The following is a 26,928-nucleotide window of genomic DNA, read 5'->3' as shown; positions in this document are numbered from 1 at the left end:
ATCCTTCTCATTTTTTTGGCCTCCATCATGATGGAGCAGTGAGTGTTTCAGAGAGATATTTTGAATGTGGATGGCAGCCCTGCGAATAGCCTAAACTCCCTGACCCTGGTTGACCAGAGTTGGAAGCAACCGAGCAGTGTGCAACGTCATTTCGGAGTGGCTGAGTCAAGCACGCGCCAGCTGGTCACACGGTTAGACTTTTATTCCTTCCCTAAAAATAACAAGAGTGAACAATTGGAGCTCTCATGACAATCCAAAAGCTTTATGGACACATTTTTCAATGCACCAGCTTGTTGTGATATTCTAAATGTCAACGGACTCACCAACATAACTGCTGAAAATTTCATTTGCTAATTGAATTTGAGTGCTGCTTTCAAGGCCAACGCCTATTGCCTCCCCCTAACTTTAGGAAGTAGTAATGAAGAGCCTTTTGAAATCTCTGAGGCATAGGTAAACTCACAACATTGCTGGAGCCCTGCAGATGTTTGAATCATCACATAGTGAAGGAATAGCACTATAATTCCAAGACAAGATGGCATCAGACTTGAAGGGAACTGGTGGATGGTGTTTTCATACAATTACTACCCTTTCTATGATCAAGAGAGATTGGGGGTTTGGGAGATGTTACTGAGGAAGCAGAGTCCCTGCAGTGTATCTAGTGGGCACTGCTGCCACTGTGTGCACTGGTGGCAGAGGGAGCAAACATTTAAGGCAATGGATGGGTACCAATGCCTCCTGGGCATAGATAATTGTGAGCTCAGGTGGCATTGGGGCCAAGGCGAGTGGTGAATATGCCATTACACTGCACCTGACCTATGCCTCATACAGGTTGGGCACTCTTTGGAGAGACAGACGGTAAATTGTTGAGAGCAGCATTTCTAGCTTCTGACTGGTTCATATCGACAACACCAGTATGTCTGCAATGCATCTCTGGTTGAGGGTAACCCCTTGAGATGTTGAGGAGGAGGGACTCAGTGATGGTAATTCTATTAGAATGTAACAAAGACACTGTTAGAGAGAGAGACAATCATTCGTGAGAAATGAACTTCTTACCACCTGGCAGAGAAACACATTTCTTTGCCCCTCCCCGAACACGATTAGAACAAAGGGCAATAAAATCCAAGGAATAAACAAGCTTATCTCCAGCCTGGGCAGCGTACAGCCTGGATGACTCAACGTCGAGTTCTCCAATTTCAAACAACCTTCCCACCCAACCCAGCCCCAGCTCCTCCCTTCCACTCCATTGACCAATCTGATTCATCCCTCCCATCGACCAACCAGGTCCTACCCACCACCTGTGTTCACCTAACACTACCGCAGCATGCCGCTACTCCTCCCCACCCCACCCCCCAACGCCCACCTTATCTGTAGCTCCCCCTACCCCCACATCTAATCCTGAAAGGTTAGACCCAAAATGTTGAGTTCTCCGCCTCCTGACGTTGCCTGGCTCTGTGTTCTTCCAGCCTCCTGTTTCTCTACTAAGGAATAAAGATAAAACTGAGAATAGCAGTGGATTTTCTTTTCTTTTTGCAAAGATAGATTATAAAGTGACAAAAGTATCACTTGCCTCTAAACAGGGTTGACAGAGTTACGAAGGACATATCTATGCCAAATCCACCATTGTTGAGTGATTTAGAGCAAATGAGTCCAAGACTAAAACAACGTTGTGCCTTCCTTGAAGAAGCTCTCTTCCTCCCTCTACAAGGATTTCAGTGAGTCTCTCTCTCACTGCAAACCTCTCCGCCCCCACCCCACTCCGGCCTATCACCCTCACCTTGACCTCCTTCCACCTATCACATCTCCATCGCCCCTCCCCCAAGTCCCTCCTCCCTACCTTTTATCTTAGCCTGCCTGGCACACTCTCCTCATTCCTGATGAAGGGCTTATGCCCGAAACGTCGAATTTCCTATTCCTTGGATGCTGCCTGACCTGCTGTGCTTTAACCAGCAACACATTTTCAGCTGTTAATCTCATGATCAGGGAAAGCCAACCTCCCAAAATACACAAATCTAATCAATGGCAGTGTTTACTGAAGAGGAGATACAAAGGTGGCAGAGGGGGGTGACCTTATATAAATATTCTGCAATTAGTATTCTGGGACATTAATAATTTCAACACAAAACGAACCCAGCAGCACTGAAATTAATTAAAAGCAAAACTGGATTAAAATTAGTATCCAAATACTACCACAAACCAAGACCGCCAACATTTTAAAACTTAACAATTCATTGCAGTAATTACAGGTTCAGAATTCACCAACTGTAATTAAAATATTCAAGCACTTCAGCATCAAATCTTAATGGTAACACTTATCCCTCAGGCTACTGGACTAGATTAATGCCAATATCATGGGAGAAAGTCTGACCTTCAATAAATAAGCTGAAAACGTGTTGCTAGAAAAGCGCAGCAGGTCAGGCAGCATCCAAGGAACAGGAGATTCGACGTTTCAGGAATAAGCCCTTCTTCAGGAATGCCCGAAACGTCTATTCTCCTGCTCCTTGGATGCTGCCTGACCTGCTGCGCTTTTCCAGCAACACATTTTCAGCTCTGATACTCAAGCATCTGCAGACCTCACTTTCTCCTTCAATAAATAAGAGTTGTCATAGAAAATCACAATAGGGACAAGTTTAAAAGCTGCTTTCAATATGTCAGGCAGCTTGGTGGAAAAGTCACAGGGAGAAAGTGAGGTCTGCAGATGCTGGAGTATCAGAGCTGAAAATGTGTTGCTGGAAAAGCGCAGCAGGTCAGGCAGCATCCAAGGAATAGGAAATTCGACGTTTTGGGCATAAGTCCTTCATCAGGAAATGTCACAGGGCATGCTTGAGGATTGCTCTGGCTATACTTGACTTCACATTTCTTTGTCGGATCCTAATGTCCACAGGATGTGAGGTAATTAAGTGGGCCATATTTGGGACATTGAGTGCCACCCAACTAATGGAAAATGTAAAGAATTGCAGGCACTCACATTCAATGAGTAATTTTAAGACGTAAAAATGTGACAATGCATTGACCAAAAACATGGTCAAAAAGCTAGATTTAAAGTAGCAACTTAAAAGGAGAATGGAAAAGTTAAAAAAAGGTAAAATCACCATCGTTCCAGAGGACCACAGCGAGATGACTGCTGGTGATTGCAACAGAGGGTCATTATGCCTCAGGTAGGGGGTGATATTGGTATGGGATCTCAGCTGATGTGGGAATTGAACCTGCGTTGTTAGTATCACTTTGGTTCACAAACTTCCTGAAGAAGGGCTTATGCCCGAAACGTCGAATCTCCTGTTCCTTGGATGCTGCCTGACCTGCTACGCTTTTCCAGCAACACATTTTCAGCTCACAAACTATCTGTCCAGCCAACTGGGCTAATCAACCCCCAAAAGCTGTGCACAACTGTATAAGAAATAGAAGCTAAGATAGACCATTCAAGCCCTTCACCCAGCTCCATCATTCAATAAAAATTCCAACTGATTTATTTAGATGCATCATCCTGGACTACTCTTTAATGGTATTCAATGCACTTAATTCCCAAGTCTCTACAATCTTGGTAATCAGGGAGAGGGGAGTTGATGTATTCAGGGAAGTGATCCTGGAAGATAGCTGAAGGTACAGGATATGAAAAATGCACGAGGTCAGAATTCCACGGGAAGGGTGTAGGATTAGAAGTTACAAAATAGGGCAGAGAGGGGTTTGGAAACCAAGAATGGGAATTTTAAAGGTGCTTCTGGGCCTGGAGCCAATGTTGATCAAATTCCATAACGAATGGTAATGCGTAAGTAGGACATAGTTTAAGGGAACAAGTTCAGACTACTTCAGTGACTTGGATTATTGAGAGATCAGCACACAATGAGGAAGAACAATTCTCTGCTGAGTATATTAAAAGAAAAATCTCAATACCAGATAATAGTCCAACAGGTGTTTTTTTTGGAAGTACTAGCTTTCAGAGCACTGCTCCTGTATCACGTGGCGCTCTGATAGCTAATGCTTCCAAATAAACGTGTCGGACTATAACCTGGTGTTGTGATTTTTAACTTTGCCCACCCCAGTCTAACACCAGCACCTCCAAGTCACTGCTGCATATGGGAGGAGAAAGTGAGGACTGCAGATCAGAGCTGAAAATGTGTTGCTGGAAAAGCACAGCAGGTCAGGCAGCATCCAAGGAACAGGAGAATCAATATAGAAGTAGGGCTTATGCCCGAAACGTCGATTCTCCTGTTCCTTGGATGCTGACTCACTGCTGAATATGATATGCATTGTGTAATGAAACTTGGGCTAAAGATTTTCACTGATAAGGAGGGTGGCAGTGTGTGTAAGCATCACCCTGAGACTATCTGGATTGTGTTACCCTCGTCACCCGTACTTATTGTAGTAAAATGATGCAATCAGCTTCAGAGGTTAGTACAATCAAAGCAGTAAATACTTAGGGCCAAGGATTTTGTCAAATTGCAATGGTCTCCTTCCTATCGGAAAGATGTTGTGAAACTTGAAAGGGTTCAGAAAAGATTTACAAGGATGTTGCCAGAGTTGGAGAATTTGAGCTACAGGGAGAGGCTGAACAGGCTGGGGCTGTATTCCCTGGAGTGTCGGAGGCTGAGGGGTGACCTTACAGAGATTTACAAAATTATGAGGGGCATGGATAGGGTAAATAGGCAAAGTATTTTCCCTGAGGTTGGGGAATCCAGAACTAGAGGGCATTGCTTTAGGGTGAGAGGAGAAAGATATAAAAGAGACCTAAGGGTCAACTTTTTCACACAGAGGGTGGTACGCATATGGAATGAGCTGCCAGAGGATGTGGTGGAGGCTGGTACAATGACAGCATTTAAAAGGCATTTGGATGGGTATATGAATAGGAAGGGTTTGGAGGGATACGGGCCGGGTGCTGGCAGGTGGGACTAGATTGAATTGGGATATCTGGTCGGCATGGACGGGTTGGACCGAAGGGTTTGTTTCTGTGCTGTACATCTCTATGACTCTATTGCATTATACTATGTGCCTTTGACATACCATGAACTATTAACGGTTTGCACAGAATGTAGGGATCAAAAGGTCAAAATAGTACGAGAAGTGAAAGAGATTCCGATACAGGCAGGAACACTGTGGTAGCTTGTAAGCGATCCCATTTCAGTCCAAGTTAACGTGATATCTCAGTAAAAATCAAAGCCTACATTACTACATAACGGCATTATATTTTGAAGGGATGAATTTAAACAAGAAAGCTATCTAACACGTGCAGATTGGGAAGAGCTCACATTTACAGGAGTGCAATAGAATCAACATTCAAGTCTAGAGCCAACAAAGGCATTGATAAAGATGTCAGAGGAGCCGAGGCAGACAGAGAGACTGGTAAAGGTTGGATGCTCAGCGCAGGGCCAAACTGCAGACCATGTTTATGAACAGTCTGGTGCAGCCTGAACCTTGCCAGAAGTGAATCAAGTCACCATGAAGCAGCTCCTGGTGGTACTTTCATCCGAGTCTGAAGGGTCGGGATTCAAAACTCTTTCAAGATGAGATGACAAGTTAAGATGACACTGTCTTAATACTGAAGGGATGCTGCTACAGATAAGACTTTATTACAAGCCCCATTTAAATAAGGTGGATGCAAAGGGTTCCAAGAGTCCTGTTTCAAAGAACAGGAAAGTTCTCCTAATGTCCCGGCTAATTTTTATCCCCTGATTAACATCACGAATCATCACTGTTGGATGCAAGGTGTTATGTATTATACCTCTACATGAAAATGGTGTAGTTAGTGGATGCGCCCTTTTCTTTATCTCATCCTTTTATTCTGACAAGCCCTCAATCTGTATAGCATCGCTTAGCAGCACGCTATTTTTTCAGCTTCTGAGGCAGTAGACAACATGCTGAGAATCCCCCCCAGGAAGTGTTACCACAATTCAGCTGCTAAAATAGGCTGTGCCAATCCAGATCCATCGGAGAAGGGTGTAGACTACATCTACTCATCTAAACCAGCTCAAAACACAAAACAAAATCACAGTGAAAGCCTACATTACACCTGTCTGTGTCTTTCAGCTGGCTGACTTCTGTTTTAAAACTCCCAAGGCATTTTACAAATACGAGCAGGGAATTCCCCCAGTATGTTCACCATCTTTCTCTCCTTCAACAGAATACAGGCTGAATTGGTCACTGTGTGTTTGCAGATCTTCCTGTGTGTAGGATGACTGTGGTATAACTGATATCATACTTTGAAGCAATACACTGCTTTTCAGTATTGCTGAAGACATTTGCAGTTTTTTTTGTCTTTCATAACCAGGACCAATCACAAGAAATAACGATGAGGGAAAATCAACATTTATACCGAGAGAAGAAAGTCTGATTGGTTGGCAAGTGGATTTTGACTGGTGGAGGTATTGCCATAGAAAATGCATCCGTTAAACCATGATTGAAAGTTCGCTGCCAAGGGATAGTTGGGCCAAAGAGCTTCAACAAAATGCATCTTTCGCAACAATGCTCAAAGCTCTGTTCAGTGGGCGGCACGGTGGCACAGTGGTTAGCACTGCTGCCTCACAGCACCCAAGACCCGGGTTCAATTCCCGACTCAGACGGCTGACTGTGTGGAGTTTGCACGTTCTCCCCGTGTCTGCGTGGGTTTCCTCCGGGTGCTCCGGTTTCCTCCCACTGTCCAAAGATGTGCGGGTCAGGTGAATTGGCCATGCTAAATTGCCCGTAGTGTTAGGTAAGGGGTAAGTGTAGGGGTATGGGTGGGTTGCGCTTCGGCGGGTTGGTGTGGACTTGTTGGGCCAAAGGGCCTGTTTCCACACTAAGTAATCTAATCTAATCTTAAAAAAAAACCAAAAATCTGTCTTGCTTGATTTCAATTCTTACTTACCAAACTGTAGTTGAGGTTTATCCAGCAGTGCACTCGGTTTTTCATCCCTGCACCCTTACCTCAAGTTCTGGTCCTCTCCTCGCTCTCATTAATATGTTGCCCCTCAGTGACAAAAGGAGAAAGTGAGGAGTGCAGATGCTGAAGAGTCAGAGTCGAAAAGCGCGGTGCTGAGAAAGCACAGTAGCTCAGGCAGCATCTGAGCAGCAGGAAAGTCGACATTTCGGGCATAAGCCCTTCAACAGGAATGAATTCCTGTTGAAGGGCTTATGCCTAAAATGCCGATTCTGCCTCTTCTCAGATGCTGCCTGACCTGCTGTGCTCTCTCAGCACCGCGCTTTTCGACCTGGCGACAAAGGCCCGAGTTCAGCTGTCAGTCCTCTCCCTTCGCCATCACCAAGACTGCTTCCTCCCATTTGGAAACAGCAAAAGTGATGATGGAATCATCACAAAAAGTGAGCTACTCACCAAGCTTTCAGATTCTTTTATTGCCCCCCCCCCCAACCATTTGAAATGGGGAAGTGTTAAACTCTGGAAAAGCTATAATGATCTATTTCTCTTCACAATGAGGTAATGGCAGCAGAGGCCCACACAGCCTGAATCTTTTAGCCTTTATTCTGATGCTGCGGAGATAAGAATTTTGACATAGTTACGATGGAATGAAAATATACTGCATACCTAAGATAGTAACGAAAGTTTGCTGAAACATGTCTGAATCAGAGACTCAGTAATTTGAAGTCTACTGTCCTATGCATTTGCTGCTCTGGTAGAATTCACAAAATGAAAAAGTTTTGCTATTATACGTCTGTCTAACAAGAACTGTATAGTGCAAATTCACAGATTGGGAAAAGCATACAAAAAAAGGCTTTTCAACCTGTTGATTCCATGCTGTGTAACACTAACTGTAGTTGGCTAATCCCACTCGCTTAGTGTTTTTCTCTTCAGCTCAGTTAATTATCCAATTGCCGTTTAGATAGATATATTCTAAGCAATCCATTCAGAGGGGTTATTACACATTTCTGGAGCAGGTGAGATTGAACTCTGGCCTCCTGTTTCAGAGGTATGGACACAAGCCACAAGAGCCCTCCATAGTCTTTCAGAAGCAATGATTGCATTACCCTCCTCCACACACACAGGCAGTGCATTCCAGATCCTAACCACTAACTCCATAGAAGGTTTCCTCATGCTGCTTAAATCTTTCTTCAGGCTATCTAGCTTTAGATTAGATTAGATTACTGACAGTGTGGAAACAGGCCCTTCGGCCCAACAAGTCCACACCGACCCGCTGAAGCGCAACCTACCCATTCCCATACATTTATCCCTTTACCTAACACTACGGGCAATTTAGCATGGCCAATTCACCTGACCTGCACATCTTTGGACTGTGGGAGGAAACCGGAGCATCCGGAGGAAACCCACACAGACACGGGGAGAACGTGCAAACTCCACACAGTCAGTCGCCTGAGTCGGGAATTGAACCCGGGTCTCAGGCGCTGAGACAGCAGTGCTAACCACTGTGCCGCCACGAATTTAGATTTGCAATAACATACAAACCAGTCAGACAATACAGTAGAAACCAAAACTTGATCAAAATTAGAAGCAGATTTACCACTTATGAGCCAAAAATTAACTATTACAGAAATTGCTGTAAAAACTCAGCAGTTCTGACAGCAACGGGTCATGGTCCGGGAGGAGGTATCGGAGAGTGGGCTGAGAACTCAGTACGTCAGGCAACAACAGCACCACCCTTGCTGGCAGGAGGAATTACAAAGTCAGGGTCGGATACATGAGCAGCTAGTCATACTCCCAGGTTGACCTTCACCCACTCCTTTGTCCACTGTTTTCCCTCTCACTTTGGGCTCCACTTCCACCTATTGTTTACTGCTCCTATCCCCATAAACCCCTCCCGCTCTCACCCCTTGGCATTAAATAGCAACCTTTTCCTAATAATATTTTGCTTTATTCGTTTGTGGAATGTGGGTGTTGCTGACTGTGCCAGCATTTAATGCCCATCCCTTGTTGTCTTTGAGGTGGTAGTGCTGAGCTGCCTTCTTGAACCGCTGCAGTCCACTTGTGGGATGTCATGTCATGGCAAGGCAGAATAGAATAGAATAGAGCCACACATACTCAAATGAATATAGGGAAAAGCTTTTACATTGCCAATTACAGCATTGACTTAGACACAGAAGTTCCTAGGCACAGCTTCTTTTCCTACACAAAGTTAGACAACACAGAAATAAAATGCTGAAAAATGTGTTGCTGGAAAAGTGCAGCAGGTCAGGCAGCATCCAAGGAGCTGGAGAATCGACATTTCGGGCATAAGCCTGACCTGCTGCGCTTTTCCAGCAACACATTTTTCAGCTCTGATCTCCAGCATCTGCAGTCCTCACTTTCTCCCACAGAAATAAAATGTCCAGCATTACAGGAAAGAGTACATGCTGGCACCTAGTTTCCAGTCTGCACTGGGCCCTGGCTCCGCACCCATGCTGGCGAGATGCCATGCTGGACAGCTCCTACTGGGGGAGGCCAGAAGGTCACCCTATCCTTACACCACTATGGGAGGAGGTCACCACACTATGCCATACCAGAAGGCCTAGCTATCATCAGTTCTTAAGGGTCACTGGACCCGAAACAGTAACAGTTTTTCCTCCACAGATGCTGCCAGAATTGCTCAGTTTCTCCAGCAATTCGGGTTTTTAGAATCATAGCGATGTACAGCATGGAAACAGATCCTTTGGTCCAACCCATCCATGCCGACCAGATATCCCAACCCAATCTAGTCCCTTCTGCCAGCACCCGGCCCATATCCCTCCAAACCCTTCCTATTCATATACCTATCCAGATGCCTCTTAAATGCTGTAATTGTACCAGCCTCCACCACATCCTCTGGCAGCTCATTCCATACACGTACCACCCTGAGTGAAAAAGTTGCCCCTTAGGTCTCTTTTATATCTCTCCCCTCTCACCCTAAACCTATGCCCTCTAGCTCTGGACTCCCCCACCCTAAGGAAAAGACTTTGTCTATTTATCCTATCCATGCCCCTCAATTTTTTAAACCTCTAGGCCACCCCTCAGCCTCCAATGCTCCGAGGAAAACAGCCCCAGTCTATTCAACCTCTCCCTACAGCTCAAATCCTCAACCCTGGCAACACCCTTGTAAATCTGGTTTCTGATGTCCTGCATCCACACTTTCCTGAAGTAACTATTAAGTCAGTAAAGATGCTGATGAGAGTTCTTGCAGAGACATCACATTGAATGAACAAATGAAGAGAGTGCTGGAGATGGCTAGGTAATACTAAAGCAAACGTGGTTTCGGACAGGCTTCCAGATGGTCTGGTGGTACAGAACAAGTTGCATCTTATTTACTGCACTGTGAAACGTTTAAACCAGCTCTTCAAACCAAGAGGCAGAAGTAATTACCGGCAAACCCAGCTATCAACACTTTCTCAGCCACAAAGTTGCTCCAAGGGCTAAACTAAATTAAAAAAAAACTTGGATGCTACAGTACTGTAAGCTTTCAGCAGACATTTTAGAGTAAAGGTTAGAAGCAGGAGGGGTGTGGAGGAGTGGGTGGAAGGGAAAACCTTTCACTTTGCACAACTCTCCCTTCGCTTCTCCAGAATAGTTATCACTGACTGCAGAGACATCTTTTAGTCACAAGTACACAGCAAAGTCCAGAGACTGACTGCTCATTTATTGCAAATGAAGGTAATGGAGTTAATAGAGGGAAGTGAGAAATTAAAGAGAGGAAGTAGGTGTTCCTGCAATTCAAGCAATACTCGAAACTTGCATAGTCATTATTGTGCCAATATGTGTGACCTACTCCCAAAATAGTTCAAACACTGCCTACAAGCTCCACTTAGCAAACAATATTATACTAGTTAAAACTATTTACAAGCGAGCTTGATTTCAGCAGTTTGTATACTTGTTAAATCCTCTTTCATCCTGGCTTTCAAAGCTAATCCAATCTTTCCTCTCAGCTAAAATACTCTAATCCAGGTAGCATCTCTGGATAGATCTTCTACACTCAGTTGAACACATCCTTTAACTGTGTACATAAGTGCTGTAGTTGTTACCTGTTATTGTAACCAGAACTAGCATAACCTCTATGTCAATAGATATGAAGCTGGAAAAGCCCAGCAGGTAAGACAGCACCTTATCTGTGTGATCAGTTTATATAAAAGCAAAAATACTGCAGGTGCTGGGATTCTGAAATAAAATCATAAGGTGATGGAGCTTGGTGGGCTCTCTCTAGTCCTGAGCTGAGATACTCAAGTTCAAGTCCCACCTGCTCCAAAGGTGTGCACTGACATCTGAGCTGGGTGATTAGGAACCCAAATGATGTTAAAAACGAGATTGAGCTTGGTGGGCCCTCTTGTGGAACAGTGGTAGTACCCCTAGACCAGGAGGCATGGGTTCAAGTCCCACCTGCCCCAAGGTGTGTAATGACATCTCCAAACAGGTGGATGAAAAGAGTAGGTCAAATAATCAGAAGGAGCTGGGGGTGCACTCACTGCTCATGCATGCAGAGCCCATGGCATCACAGTCAGTAACATGGCCTACATCGAAAGACATCTGAAGTTGAACCAAACGCAATGCGGAAAATGCAACTTCTTTAAACCTTCTACATAAATTAAGGTACACGTTTTATTTATCTTGTGTTTAGCAGTAATTGGAGCAGCAAACAAAGCGTGTGTTAAAGCAGCTGAGGAGGTTGGTTTGCCAGACAGCGATGGGTATGTTGGGTTGGGCCAGGGTGGGGGCTTGGCGAGCAAGGTGGCATATGAGGTAACGAGGGGATCAAGCAAGGTGGCGGCGATCAGCAAAAACACACAGTCAGGTGGTAAGGATTCAGACAACGGGTGCACCAAAATGAAGCTGCCAACTACACCGTATGTGTGCCGATGGGCAGACTGAGTATGGACGCCATGTCCCAGGTACACACCAATGGGGGGCAGTTGCACCATCACCCCATTTCAATGTGATTGAAGATACAGCAAACACAAAATACTCAAATACATAGCAGCTCTGGCTGCATCACCGCAGAGAAAAACAAAAGTTTATTTACCTGTGACATTAGTCATCAGTTCTGACAAAACATCATTAATGTGTGATATTAATTTATCTCAACAGAGGTGGAGAAACCAGTGGAGATTTTTTCAGAATTTTATATCTTTATTTAAGACTAGACAGTTTTAAATGCTGTTGGAGGTTTACAAATTGGTCAAAGAACCACAGAGAACTCCCTGGCCTTAGTCACAAAGCGCTGTGGGATCCCTAGCTTTCACCTGAGAGGAGAGAGAGGTGGCCTCAGTTTAATGCCTCACCCAAAGTAAGCTGTCACAACTTACTCGTTGTGACAGCTTACTGAGACCCGGGTTCAATTCCCCACTCAGGCGACTGACTGTGTGGAGTTTGCACGTTCTCCCCGTGGCTGCGTGGGTTTCCTCCGGGTGCTCCGGTTTCCTCCCACAGTCCAAAAGATGTGCAGGTTAGGTGAATTGGCCATGCTAAATTGCCCGTAGTGTTAGGTAAAGGGGTAAATGTAGGGGTATGGGTGGGTTGCGCTTCGGCGGGTCGGTGTGGACTTGTTGGGCCGAAGGGCCTGTTTCCACACTAAGTAATCTAAGCTAATCTAATCTAATTTAAAAAGCACACCCAGAGTCAGGTTGGAGTTACTGCAAATATGAAAATTTAAGAATATAATGTATTTTGCTCTTTAATCTAAAGCCATAAAAGGCAATCCTTTCCACCATAAAACTTAATAGGAGCACACAAACTATATTTACCTGACAGTGCTAACGCAGCAGTTTTTACCCATCTATCCTTGAATCAGGGACAACTTTGCGTTTTCTGCTCTCCAATCTTCATTTAACTTTTAAAGTGGGAAGAACTTAGCCAGAAATTTATCAGAGGCATCAACTTTGATAACAACTGGATCATTTTTTAAAAAAAAAGTCACACCCAAAGCATTGTCACACCCAGAACAGAGAACAGTTCTGCAAAGAAACAGTATTTGGTCCACAGTATTTGCACTGATTAAGATGCCATCCTAAACTAATCCCATCTGTCTGTATATGGACCATATCCCTCTATTTCCTGCCTGTTCGTGTGTCTGCCCAAATGCCTCTAGAATGTTGCTATCATATCTGCTTCAACCACCTCCCCACCCTGGCAGTGTGTTCCAGGCAACTTCTGTATAGCAGCATCTCCTTGAAACTCTTCCCCCTCTCACCTTAAATCTATGTCCTCTACTATTTAGCATGTCTACCCTGGGAAAAAGACCCACACTACCCTCCCTATCCATGCCACTCAGGATTTTAAATACTTGTATCAGGTTGCTCCCTCAGCCTCCGACACTCTAGCAAAAACAATCCAAATTTGTCCAACCTCTCCTTATAGCTAACACACTCCAACTTCGCGGTAAACCTCTTTCATACCTTCTGCAAAGCCTCCACATCCTTGCTACGGTGTGGGGACCAGAGTTGCACACAATACTCCAATATGGCCAAACTATGTAGCTTTATATCGCTGCAACTTTTATCCTCAATGCCCCCACTGATGAAGACTAGCATGATTTACACCACCTTTAACATCTTACCCACTTGTGTTGCCACTTTGAAGGAGATATAGCCTTGCACCTCAAGATCTCTGTATATTAATGCTAAGGGTCCTGACATTTACTGTATACTTTCCCCTTGCATTTGGTCTCCCAAAATGCATCACCTCACATTTGACCAGATTAAATTCCATCTGCCATTTGTCTGCCCAACCTTTCACCTGATCTATACCCAGCTATATCCTTTGAAAATCTTCCTCACTACCCACAACTCCATCAAATTTATCTCAAAACTTAATGAGACATCATATATATATATTACGAACAGAGGTCCGAGCACTGAACCTTGTGGAACACCACTGGTTACAGACCTCCAATCAGAGGAACACCCCTCCACAGCTACCCACTGTCTCTGACCAAGTCAACTTTGTATCTAATTTATTAACTCACTTTGGACTCCACATGATTGAATCCTCTGGACCAACCTACCATGAGGGATCTTGTCAAATGCTTTAATGAAGTCCACGTAGACTACATCCACTGCCCTCAGTCATCTTTGTCACTTTCTCATAAGCTTCAAACACATTTGCGAGACAACACCTCCCTTGTATTAAGTCATGCTGACTATCCCTCATAAATGCATTATTTTCCAAATGCAAGTAAACCCGGTCCCTAAGTCTTCTCCAATAATTTCTCTACCATTGGCGTAAGGCTCACTCTATTATTTTCTAGATTATGCCTGTTGTCCTTCTTAAACAAGAGAATGACATTGGCTATTCTCCAGTCCTCCCAGACCTCACCTGTGGCTAAAGAGGATGCAAAGATCTCTGTCAAGACTTCAGCAACCTCCTCCCTTGCCTCCTTCAATATCCTGGGATAAATCCCAGCATTTCCTGGGGACCCATTCACCTAACTGCCTCTCCAGACACACAGCACCTCTCCCTTATTAATATCGACATGCCCTAGAATATTAACATACCCATCCCTAATCTAACCATCACCCAAGTCCTTCGCCTTGGTGAATAACGATGGGAAATACTCATTAAAGATTCCACCTATTTCCTCCAGCACCCGACACATACTCGACTCTTTACAGATATGTACAAGCCTATTGCCAAATAAAAGTAATTTTGGCTGAATCATCACTCTTCTGACGCAGAGTACAAAGGTAAAGATACTTTGGACTGTACTTTCTTCGCACTAGTTTAGGCTCACCAACTCTCCAGAAGATCGGAACGTGCCAAAATTGGAAGAATGACTTCCTAGACACTGCAGGCAACTTGGGAAGAATATCCAGTACACCATGACAAAAGCATATTTATTTCCCCACCTCATTAGTGAGACCAATATTGCAAAATTGCAAAAGGACTATTTGAACTGGGCAGTGCTGTTGGAGGCCAGAGGGAGAAAGTCTAAGAATACGTTCAACCAGATTTGGCCTAACTATTCAAATCACAATGTAAAAGCTCAATCCCCAAAGCATGAATCACCAGTTAAATGCAGCAGACGTGTTTAGGAACAGAATTCACATCGTGTGAGATGTAATTTCAAACTACCCATATCCTGCATTTATGCTCAGATTTTAACTTGAGAGAAATACTTTCAAATCCTACAAAGCTTCTCAGAAGAAAATCATCCCTTTAGATCAGATACGCAATGAGCCAAACTGTTGCCAAGGTAACACATCAAACTCCAGATCAGCCTGCTTTCTGTTATACAGAAGAACTTTTAAAATTCCTACAATGTTACAAGGACAGCTCTGGCATTTTGAACATGGGCCTGTGGTCACAATCCCTGAGCAACTGAGGCAATCTTAGCCACGTAACTATGGGACACCATCAATGATAATCAGAGTTTCCCACGGGGTAATTGAATGGGGGAAAGTGGAAAGTCAAACCAGTTCACCGAGCTGGATATAATCACCGAGCATGTCTGCAGTCCACCCACTTTAGCTGGGAAAGGGATTTTTATTGGGGCAGGGAATTGTTGATATATAAAGAAATACTGTGTGCGGGATAAGGAGAATTAAGTTCTCCCTATTAACTCTTTCCACTCTGGAGGTGATGCAGTGGTAAAAGGAAATTTTTTAAAAAACAGTCCTTTCATGTATTTTAGGGCTAGACCATTCAGGAGTGATGTTCGGAAGCACTTCTGCACACAAAGGGTGGAAAGGGTTTGGAACTTTCTTCCCTAAGAGACAGTTGTTAATATTAAATCTGAGACAGATACACTTTTGTTCAGCCAAGGTCTGAAGGTATGTGGGCCAAATGCAGGCAGATGCAACTAAGTCACAGATCAGCCATTAACTCGGTGAATTGCCTGTTCCTGTTTCTATGCAACAGCTTTGATTAGGTGTTTTTAACACTGAAGATATCACACTTGCGTAATTTAAGCAAAGCTGTAAATTTTATATCATCCAAGTTAGTTATTTGGGATGCTCCATTTTCATTAAATCCCCCCACAAAGCAATCACGATAAAGACAAAGTACAAATCCTTTACCACATGTCCGACAGGTGAAAAAATAGAGTTAACAAAGTTCCAAAAGATCAAAGACCTGATAAGAAGGTGGGAACTTTTTTTCCTCATGGTTTTTGTGACCGGTTTGAGTGAGAAAGTGAGGGAGAAATTCGCCCCCTTCCCTACTTGCGAAAAGCACAGCTCAACAACACAAAACGATTTTCAAATTCCAAAACTGCTGTGTTCTGGTTATAGCAGTCACCTGACTTCCATTTCACGCTACAGTCCCAAAAACAAATGAAAATACACGTGGGCTCTTACACAAGACCGTAAAATTTAGAAGCAGAGGTAGTGATTTGGGTCATTTAGTCTGCTCAGTGACTCAATGAGAGCATGTTTGACGGTAGTAAACAATGGCTTCTGTTTTCCCTATATTTAACAAAAGGCATTTTCTGCTCATCATATACATTTTGGATAATATAGCCTGACAATTTAACAGTGGCATAATTCAGGAGGGTGCTGACAAAATGGAGCTAGGTACAGTCAGAGCACAGCTGGTATTATACCTGAAGAATCACCTGGAAATTGAGGGTCTTTGGAGGGTGAATGTAACAGCGATTTGGTATGCAGCAGTTTCTCAGAGGCTTCACGAAAGAACATGACCTGTTAATTTACTCTAAGTGCTACCTGAGGGAAGATTGACTCGGAAATCAGAGTACACTCTGCTATTCAATCCAAGGCCCTGTAGCACCTTCGACATTAATCTCAACCAGCAGCTTGAGCATCAGTTTAAGGCTGTAGCTCAAGGACAGAGACACTGATTCCACTCAGTACTGGAAAGAGAGAGTCTAAATTGCACGCTCATGTCCTAAAGTATGTTTTAAAGGCACAATCTTCAGATTCAGACAGAAGGCCGCTCACTGAATTTTTCACATAGCTTTATCCCATTGAACTTTAAAAGCATTCACAAGTGGTGTCGATTTCAAAAACCATAGAAAATTGCTGGTTTACAAAACAATAATCCCAGAACAGAATTAACTCCATTGTGAGCTTGGCTTATATGCTCCATTTCACTCAATTAGCTAATGAAACAGTTATTATAGGCATCAGTAATGCCTGACCTGACACACCTCTGTATCACATTTCAATCCACATGTGCAGCCTCATAACAGAACCATGCCCCCAGGGATAATTTATCACTGTCAGAAGGAAATAAAACCCTGAATACAGCATTTTACGCATTCACTGCTTTCATAACTATACTTACAGTAGGTGAATTTGGGTTTAAATAGAGAATTGATTTGAAGTCTGTTTCTGGGCTGTGTTTCATTTACCTGTATTTGAAATCCATATTTACATAGTCTGTCTTCTTTGCAGACTGTCCATTAGTTTCAAGGAGGACTCTCTTTCACTCTGTTGTAAGAGGCCGGAGCACACTGCAGCCAATGTTTAGGCCTCGTCTCCATTTAAGCCTGTCAGAGATAACTGAAATAGTAGGCTCCTTCTTGATGCTTCTTTCTCAAATTGGATGCTCTCAGGCTAGAGATTCCCACCAGTTGTTAGGAACATCACGTTGTTTCAGGAGGTTATGAAGATATCTTAAAAGTGTTTCTTCCACACCCTGCTTGTCATGACAAAGCTTACAGTGGAGACCTCATTTAGGAAGTCTTGCATCAGGCAGCCTGGCCAATTCAACACAGCCCATTGACCATCACCTGGGCCTGGATAATGGGCTTGTTGGCCTGAGAAAGGACCCAGTGCATTTGCTGGATTAAGCAGAGACATTGGTAAGGATATTTCTCAAGGGATTGGAGGTGCTTGATGTATATTACCCATGTATCTGACATACAGGAAGGCTGGTAATATTGCTGCTACTGTGAATGTTTGTAATCATGCCTGTCAGCAAGTTGCTGAAGTTCCTGTGCTCTTTCTATACACCATCTGTTCGTTAGGCCGCATTTGTTTTTTGTTGGCTCCTGACTTTCATTTGCCAGTAGATCTGCTTCCTTTCCTTCATGTATCGTAGATGTTCCTCGTTCAGCATCACCTTCTGCTCTCAGTTTAGTAGCTCCTGGTCATTTTCTTCACTTGGTGTCACAGCTGGTGTCTTTATTTTGTTTGGTCATGGGACGCTGGCATTATAGGCTCGACCACTACTTCATGCCTATCCACAATTTTCTAGATGGTAGTTAACAGCCAATAACATTGCTGCCACATCAAGCAAGGATAGCAGATTTCCTTCCCTAATGGTCATTACTGGATGAACGCGGCTGGGCTGTGTGTACTGGCCAATAAACATCCTCGAACCAACAAATTAAAGGACATTCTTTTTACTTGTCTATAGCAAGTTGTCACAGTTGTCTGCCAATACCGAAAACGCAAAAAAAAATCATCAGTCCCCGAACAATCCACACTATCCTGATTATGTGAAAAAGTGCTTTTTAAAATGCAAGTTGTTATTTTCTCTATTCTTGACAACATTCTGCACCATGGGCCTTGGACCTTCATTTGAATCTCTCAATAAAATAAATTGTTGCTTGCTTATCAGGCAATAAGTTAGCGGAGTACCAGGTAAAGTCCGCAAACATTAAATTCATGTCAGATTGTAGCCTTAGGTGCCATACACTCAGATGACAAACAACATGAATTCGATTGGGACAACACCACTATTATAGGGCAAGCCAAACAGAGAACAGCCAGGGAATTCCTAGAGGCATGGCACTCATCCACAGATTCTATCAACAGACACATCGACCTAGACCCTATATACTGGCCACTGCAGTGGACAGCGACTGACAACCACAAGCGGCAGATTCAAACCAGTTTAAATGCCGGAGGAATCAGCACAGAAGCGCTTCACAGGAGGCTCCCAAGCACTGAGGATATCACCTAGAAAGGGGACGAAACATTTGTAATAAAAACTCCCAGCTCGGCAAACAGAACCACAACAACGAGCACCCGAGCTACAAATCTTCTCACAAACTTCATGTCAGATTGATTAGGGAATCTTTGAAATACATAATGAATTCTGGAGGAACCTCTTTGCCCAATTTGGAGAGAATGTGGAACTTGCTATCACAGACATTGAATCAAACGAATACCATAGATGAGACTAGAGAGAGGCTGGAATATCCCACAGAGTCAGAACTGTACAGCATGGAAACAGACCCTTTGGCCCAACTTTTCTATGACGACCAGATATTCTAAATTAATCTAGTCCCATTTGTCAGCAATTGGCCCATATCCCTCTAAACCCTCTAAATTCATCGGCCCATCAACCTTTTAAATGTTGTAATCGTACCAGCCTCCACCACTTCCTCTGACAGGTTATTCCCCACACACACCACCCTTTGTGTGAAAAAATTGCTCCGTAGGTCCCTTTTACATCTTCCCCCTCTCACCTTAAACCTCTGCCCTCTAGTCTAGACTCCCCTACCCTGAGGAAGAGACCTTGGCTATTCATCCTATCAATGCCCTTCATTTTATAAACGTCTATAAGGTCACCCCTCAACCTCCAATGTTCCAGGGAAAACAGCCCCAGCCTGTTCAGCTTCTCCCAATAGCTCAAACCCTCCCAACCCCGGCAGCATCCTTGTACATTTTTCCTGCACCCATTCACGTTTCAGAACGTCCTTCCTATAGCAGGGAGACCAGAATTGAATGGAATATTTCAAAAGTGGCCTAACCAATGTCAAGGAGAAGGGACTAGATGGTTACAATAGATAACAAAGAAAGGAGGAGACTCAAATGAGGTCATTGGTTAAAATGGCCTCTTGTTGTGCTGGATATCATCTACAATGTAATCCCCACTGGGATTTTTCCCCAATCCTTCCAGAGGTTCAGCCAGTTGTAAGACAACAAGGTGTACTCGTCCTCAGGTATAAAATGCGTTCAGAGAACATAGAAAAGTACAGGCCCTTCAGCCCACAATGTTGTGCCGCGGATTATTCCTAATCCAAACTAAAATAACTTAACCTACACACCCCTCAACTCACTGCTGTCCATGTGTCTAGCAGTCGCTTAAGTGTCCCTAATGACTCTGCTTCCACCACCACTGGCAATGCATTCCATACATTCACAACTGTGTAAAGAACCACCTCTGATGTCTCCTCTATACCTTCCTCCTAATATCTTAAAACTATGATCCCTGGTGTCAGTCAATCCTATTGACTCTATCCATGCCTCATTACCTTGCACACCTCGATCAGCTCTCCTCTCTTCCTCCTCCTTCTCTCCAATGAGAAAAGCCCCAGCTTAGTCAACCTTTCTTCATAAGACAAACCCTCCAGTCCAGGCAGCATCCTGGTAAACCTTCTTTACACCATCTCCAAAGCCTCTGTATCTTTCCTACAGTAGGGCGACCAGAACTGGACACAATATTCCAAGTGTGGTCTCACCAGGGACATGTAGAGCTGCAGCAAAACCTCACGGCTCTTAAACTTGATCCCCCATTAATGAAAGCCAAAACACCATATGCTTTCTTAACAACCCTACCCACTTGTGCGGCAACTTTGAGGGATTTATGTACTTGTACACCCAGATCCCTCTGTTCCTCCACACTGCCAAGAATCCTGTCTTTAATCCTATATTCAGCATTTGAGTTCGACCTTCCAAAATGCATCACTTCACATTTATCCAGGTTGAACTCCATCTGCCATTTCTCAGCCCAGCGCTGTATTCTGTCTATGTCTCACTGCAGCCTGCAATAGCCCTCGATGCTATCAACGGCACCTCCAACCTTTGTGCCATCGGCAAATTTACTAACCCACCCCTCCAACCTCCATCTGTAATTGCCAGGGATTTCCCTATTACCCTTCTTGAAAAGAGGAACAATATTCGCCTCCCTCCAATCCTCCGGTACGACTCCCGCAGAGAACGAGGGAGCAAAGATCTTCGCCAGCAGCTTAACAACCTCCTTTCTCGCTTCCCGGGGCAGCCTGGGATAAATCTGGTCTGGCCCTGGGGACTTATCAACCTTCATGTTTGCCAAAGTTTCCAGCACATCAACTTCAACCTTGATCTGTTCAAGCCTGTATCCTAGCTCCTCAAAGTTCTCATTCGCAACCAGGTCCCTTTCCTTAGTGAAAACCAAAGCAAATAACATTTAGGGCTTCCCCTATCTGCTCAGACTCCACACACAAGTTCTTAATGCTATCCCTGACCAGCCCTACCTTCTCCCTGATCATTCTCTTATTCCTCACATATGAGTAAAATGCCTTTGGGTTCTCCCTAATCCTTCCTGCCAAGCCTTTGTGCTCCCTCCTGGCTCTCCTCAGTCCATTTCTGAGCTCCTTTCTAGCAAGCCTGTAATCTTCTAAAGCTGTGGGCGGCACGGTGGCACAGTGGTTAGCACTGCTGCCTCACAGCGCCTGAGACCCGGGTTCAATTCCCGACTCGGGCGACAGATTGTGTGGAGTTTGCACGTTCTCCCCGTGTCTGCGTGGGTTTCCTCCGGGTGCTCCGGTTTCCTCCCACAGTCCAAAGATGTGCGGGTCAGGTGAATTGGCCATGCTAAATTGCCCGTAGTGTTAGGTAAGGGGTAAATGTAGGGGTATGGGTGGGTTGCACTTCGGCGGGTCGGTGTGGACTTGTTGGGCCAAAGGGCGTTTCCACACTGTAAGTCTAATCTAATCTGTGCTAGATCCTTGCTTCATCCACCTTACCTAAGCTGCCTTCTTCCTTTTGAAGAGAAGTTCTCATCATCCGTAACCTTACCCCTTCTTGCCTGTCTCAGAGGAACAAATTTGTGCATCACTCCCAACAACTGCTCCTTAAACAAACAAATGTCTCCACATGTCTGTTGTGCTCTCTCTGTGGAACAATTGCTCCCAATCTGTACTTCCCAACTCCTGTCTGATAGTGTCATAATTTCCTTTTCCTCAATTAAATATTTTCCCTTGGTAACTGCTCCTTTCCCTCTCCAAGGCTGTGGTAAATGTGAGGCAGTTGTGATCACTGTCACCAAAGTGATCCCCCATCGCGAGATCTACTACCCGTCCTGGCTCATTGCTGAGCACCAAATCCAAAATGGCCTCTCCCCTCGTCAGCCTGTCTACAGACTGAGTAAGGAAACCCTCCTGAACACACCTGACAAAAACGACTCCGTCCAAACCATCTGCACTAAGGAGGTTCCAGTCAATATTGGGGAAATTGAAGTCACCCATAAGCATTCAGTCACAGCTTATGGCATTGCCCTTCCAGCACCATGTTCTTAGTAACCCTGAACCCTGCTTTACCGAAGAGTATGATACTTCGTTTTCACATCCCCTGTAGTTTATCCAGTCAGTCACTTTCTTCCCCAGCCCAAGACCACTAAATTTTACAGTGCCCTGAGGTTCGCCCACACCTGCAGCTGAAGAAACTAGAAGTGAATGTATCAGCGAGCTTGCAGCATAGCACAGCTGTGCAGCACAAAGGGAACTTGGCTTAGTTTGCACGTCACTGCTTAGCAATCACTACAACAGAACACAAAATAGTAATAAAAATAGTACCCATTGAGGTAAATAAGGACAAAAAACAATGTGCGTACAGTCCTCTGGGATATCAAAATCTTAGTTGAGTGTCTATCAGGCACATAGGAGATGGGAGGAGAAGTAGGAGTGCTCTATGTCCATAGCTGATCAGTTACCTCAGCACTATTTTCCCTCATATCACAAAGATCATGGTGCTTTCATGTTATTACTCCCACATCCTAAACAGATCTTGTGGTGTGGCATTGTTGACACAATAATATGTTGATAATGAAATCTTTGAACTTGAAAGAACAGATTCCTTCAGCCTGGGACATGGTTTCAAAAGTTTAAAAACTAACATGCAAGCCCAGCTTCAAAATGACTTGTTGTCCACGTTCTCGCGTTTCTCCTGTTCCTTTTCATTGGATGCATTTAAATATAAACTTAAATTCAGGTCTATTTGAACTCACCAGCATGACCACACACCAGTTCAGAATCCCTCTGTAATTGCTGTATCCACTCGCTGAACTGAACAAGGACTCCTGAAGTTTATGACAACTAGAAAAAGATGGAAGAATAATCAGAAAGCAATTCCCACATTACAAATAGTGCCTAGTTTATATTCTTTCACAAGTCTGGCATTTAGGATGTAGGTTTCACTGCAAAGCAGGCATTTATTGTCCTTCCTTAGCTGTCCTGAAAAGGTTGGGGGTGTAGCACGGTCTTGAACCAGGAGCTGATTCCTTCCTAGTCATTGTTCTGACAATTTGCTGGGCTAGTTCAGATGAAATTAAGTGGAGTGACAATAGAGCCAGGGTCATGCATAAGCCAGACTGGGAAAGGAAGACAAGTCCCTTCCCAAAAGAATGAGTGAATTAAGTGGATTGTTACAACAGCTTTATTTTCATTCTTACTGATATCAGCTATAAACCAAAGTTAAATTTTTAACTGAAGGATTTAAGTCTCTCTCTAGATTATTAGCCCAGGCTTTTGGATTACTGACCCAATAGCAATCTACAAACTGCTATACTCTTGGAATTAAAAGAGGAATTAAAAGTAGTGATAATCTCACAATGCAGTAAGCTGCAGTGCAGTCTAATATATCATGGGAAAAGGATTCTCAAATCTTTGACCTTCACTGGTTCCAAACAGATATTTGATTCCAGTTGGGGTGGAAAAGAGGTGGAGGGAATGAGGTAGAGGGATAGAGACTGTGGTGGTGCTGATGGCAGTGATGTTAAGTGCATCAACAATGAAGAAACCACAGCTCAGCATCCCAGCAATCTACATCGCAGCACACCATAGCTCTGCTGTTTCGGCGCACAATGACGCACAATGAACAAAGGTGAAAGAAAATCAAAGATCAGTGAAATCAGCATAGACTTGCACGTTCATTACTATAAAATGCAGAAGTATGCAAAATGACGACCAATGAAATTCTTAGATTTCTAAACTACTTGTACACGATCGGTGAAATTAATCACATCAGAGTTATCAGCTGAAAGGTACCGGTTGTAAATTGCAGAAGCTTCACAAACTATTTACAAACCAACGATTACTGCTTGTGGGAGTTGGATCCCGACAGCAGCCACATCGAGAAGTTTTAGTAAATTATAAAGCCATAATTGTCAAGTTGTAAATGCAAGATGTTAGCCAACTTCCCCTGGACATTCCCACCAGAGAAAACAATCCCCCCGCCCTATATTTACTTCATCAAATCTCTTAACCATTCCAACTCAATTTGAATATTTTGTTAAAATCGAGACTTGAGGAAATACAACCTAGTCTCTATAAATCTCAATTTACTTCTTTATTCCTGGTATCAATAGGTTAAATATGCACTGCATCTTCAATCTAATCCCTACCCCTTTAATGCTTCAATAGCTGAAAACTGCATGTTTTAAGATTTTGCAGATGCTCACACATCTGTTATTCTTCAGATTTCACTTCAGGCATGGAAACATATCATTGTTCCTTCAGTGTCACTGGGTCAAAATCCTAGAATGCCTTCTCTGACAGCATTGAATCTACCTACAGCAGGTGGGCTGCAGCGATTCAAGAAAACTGCCCATCAACTTAAGGGTAACTAGGGAGGGGCAATAAATGCTGGGCCCCGGTGACACCCAGATCCCAAGAATGAATAAAAACAACTGTCATCATTTACAGCTTTTCTGTCCAATCTCATTTGTAGATTTCTCCTTATCCCACTAAATTATACACCTCCATTGTCCCGACCCACAGTGATTTATCATATCCCATAACTTTCATCTCTAAAATTTGGCTTCTATTTCTTAATCCCACATCCTCTTAGCAATGGTTTGGAGGTCAAATCCCACAAAGTTATGTCGTGAAACCAGCTGCAATGATGTGACAAGCAGAGTTTGAAGCAAGAACCATTAAGTCCACTAGATTTTCAAATTCTCAACTGGTATGTTACGTAACTTACCAGAGTCAAAAATGTGGTGCTGGAAAAGCACAGCAGGTCAGGCAGCATCAGAGGAGCAGGAAAATCAACATTTCGGGCATAAGCCCTTCATCAAAGACTCCTGCTCCTCAGATGCTGCCTGACCCGCTGTACTTTTCCAGCGCCACACTCTCAACTCTGACCTCCAGCATCTGCAGTCTTTACTTTCTTCATCTGTAACATACCACTCATCAGGTGATCTGACAAACAGGCAGTGTTCCAAAAGCTAGTGCTTCCAAGTAAACTTGATTAGATTACTTAGTGTGGAAACAGGCCCTTCGGCCCAACAAGTCCACACCGACCCGCCGAAGCGCAACCCACCCATACCCCTTACCTAACACGACGTGCAATTTAGCATGGCCAATTCACCTGACCCGCACATCTTTGGACTGTTGTATGATTTGACTTTGTCCACCCCAGTCCAATATCGGCATCTTCACATCACCAAAAACAAAACAAGCTCACAATGAACTCAAATCACATGCTATGCTGTTAACCTTTCACAACATTAATGTAATAAATGCGCCCTATCTAGTTTCACTCACAACTTAAGATAAAATATGGAAGTATAAATCAATTTCTTGCTACTCGGAAGGAGTTATTAAGGATTAACAGTCGACTGCTGGTAACAGCTGGTAACTTGCTGACAATCTGTCAACAGTGACTATGTTTCCAATCCTGGAGAATAAGGTTACTGCTCACCAATCACATCATCGCCTGTAAACCAGCATAAAAAACATGCAGAACAGCATTCCATAAGCAGCAGTGATATTTCAACATTGAGTCACCAGCAGTTTGAGAACACCAGGCAGATCGATACACAAAAGTCCAAACAAATATGCTCGATATATTCTAAAAGAGTTTTGGTCATTTTGAGAAAAACTGGCTAACAGATCTTACCACTAATAAGGTTTAACAACATAACAGGAGCAGACTGCTCAACGCCTCCAGCCTGCTTCACCATTTAATAAGGTAACAGCTAAATTTCTGCTTCTAAGTCATCCCATAGAATCACAGAAGAAAGCCAATCAGCCCACCAGCTCTCCGAAGGAGGAGAAACAACAGTGCCATGCTCCTTAACCCTACACATTGTTTGTGTTTAAACACAAACAGTCATACAAGGCTAAGTTGCCACAGTCTCAGAGCTGAAAATGTGTTGCTGGAAAAGCGCAGGTCAGGCAGCATCCAAGGAGCAGAAAATTCGACGTTTCGGGCATAAGCCCTTCTTCAGGAATGAGGAGTGTGCGCCAAGCAGGCCAAGATAAAAGGTGGGGAGGAGGGACTTGGGGGAGGGGCGTTGGAAGTGCGATAGGTGGAAGGAGGTCAAGGTGAGGGTGATAGACCGGAGTGGGGTGGGGGCGGAGAGGTCAGGAAGAGGATTGCAGGTTAGGAGGGCGGTGCTGAGTTTGAGGGTCGGGACTGAGACAAGGTGGGGGGAGGGGAAATGAGGAAACTGGAGAAATCTGAGTTCATCCCTTGTGGTTGGAGGGTTCCCAGGCGGAAGATCAGGCGCTCCTCCTCCAGCCGTCGTGTTGTTATGTTCTGGCGATGGAGGAGTCCAAGGACCTGCATGTCCTTGGTGGAGTGGGAGGGGGAGTTAAAGTGTTGAGCCACGGGGTGGTTGGGTTGATTGGTCCGGGTGTCCCAGAGGTGTTCTGAGAGTGATGACTGATGGTGAGTTGACCTTGAGGGTCACCGTACCTCGGATGAGGGGCAAGGTTGATGAGGCAGGAACTGCGTGGCGACCTCAACTGGTGTGGGAAACCACAGTAAGGTGAAAGTAACTTAAAAACAAATAAAAAGTTATTAACATTTTAAAAAGTGATTCAAATGCTAAGGCACTGAAAGACAGCTCAGTCCATGGGAATTCTCATCCTGAGCCATGCAGGAAGCGGTTACTCAGAGCCCACATACAACAGCTGCACAAGTTTGAGCTCTGGGTTCAGAACTTGAGCAGGGCTGGTAGCCAATAAGTTGAAAAGTGGCGTTGGAAAAGTACAGCAGGTCAGACAGTATCCAAGGAGCAGGAGAGACTGTTTCGGGCACAAGCCTTTCATCAGGAATGTGGAGGGGGAAGGGGGGGGTGGGGTTGTGCTGAGAGATAAATAGCGGGGTAGGGGTGAGGGGAAGGTAGGTGGGAAGGCAATAGGTAGATGCAGTGGG

At 44.2% G+C, this 26,928-nt stretch overlaps 1 protein-coding gene across 1 annotated transcript in view; it reads right to left on the bottom strand.

Annotated features, from left to right (window-relative positions):
• The window catches only part of LOC132815889 (diacylglycerol O-acyltransferase 1-like), a 112,027-nt gene that overhangs the window by 63,301 nt on the left and 21,798 nt on the right, over positions 1-26,928 (bottom strand). The window contains exon 2 of the mRNA XM_060825240.1: positions 22,772-22,859. Coding sequence (XP_060681223.1) covers positions 22,772-22,859 — 88 coding nt within the window. The remainder of the gene's footprint in view (positions 1-22,771; positions 22,860-26,928) is intronic.

The sequence above is a fragment of the Hemiscyllium ocellatum genome, chromosome 5 (genome assembly GCF_020745735.1).
Source record: "Hemiscyllium ocellatum isolate sHemOce1 chromosome 5, sHemOce1.pat.X.cur, whole genome shotgun sequence".
NCBI lineage: Eukaryota > Metazoa > Chordata > Chondrichthyes > Orectolobiformes > Hemiscylliidae > Hemiscyllium > Hemiscyllium ocellatum.
The sequence above is the reverse complement of the archived record's forward strand: the minus strand, read 5'-3'. Positions and strand labels throughout refer to the sequence as shown.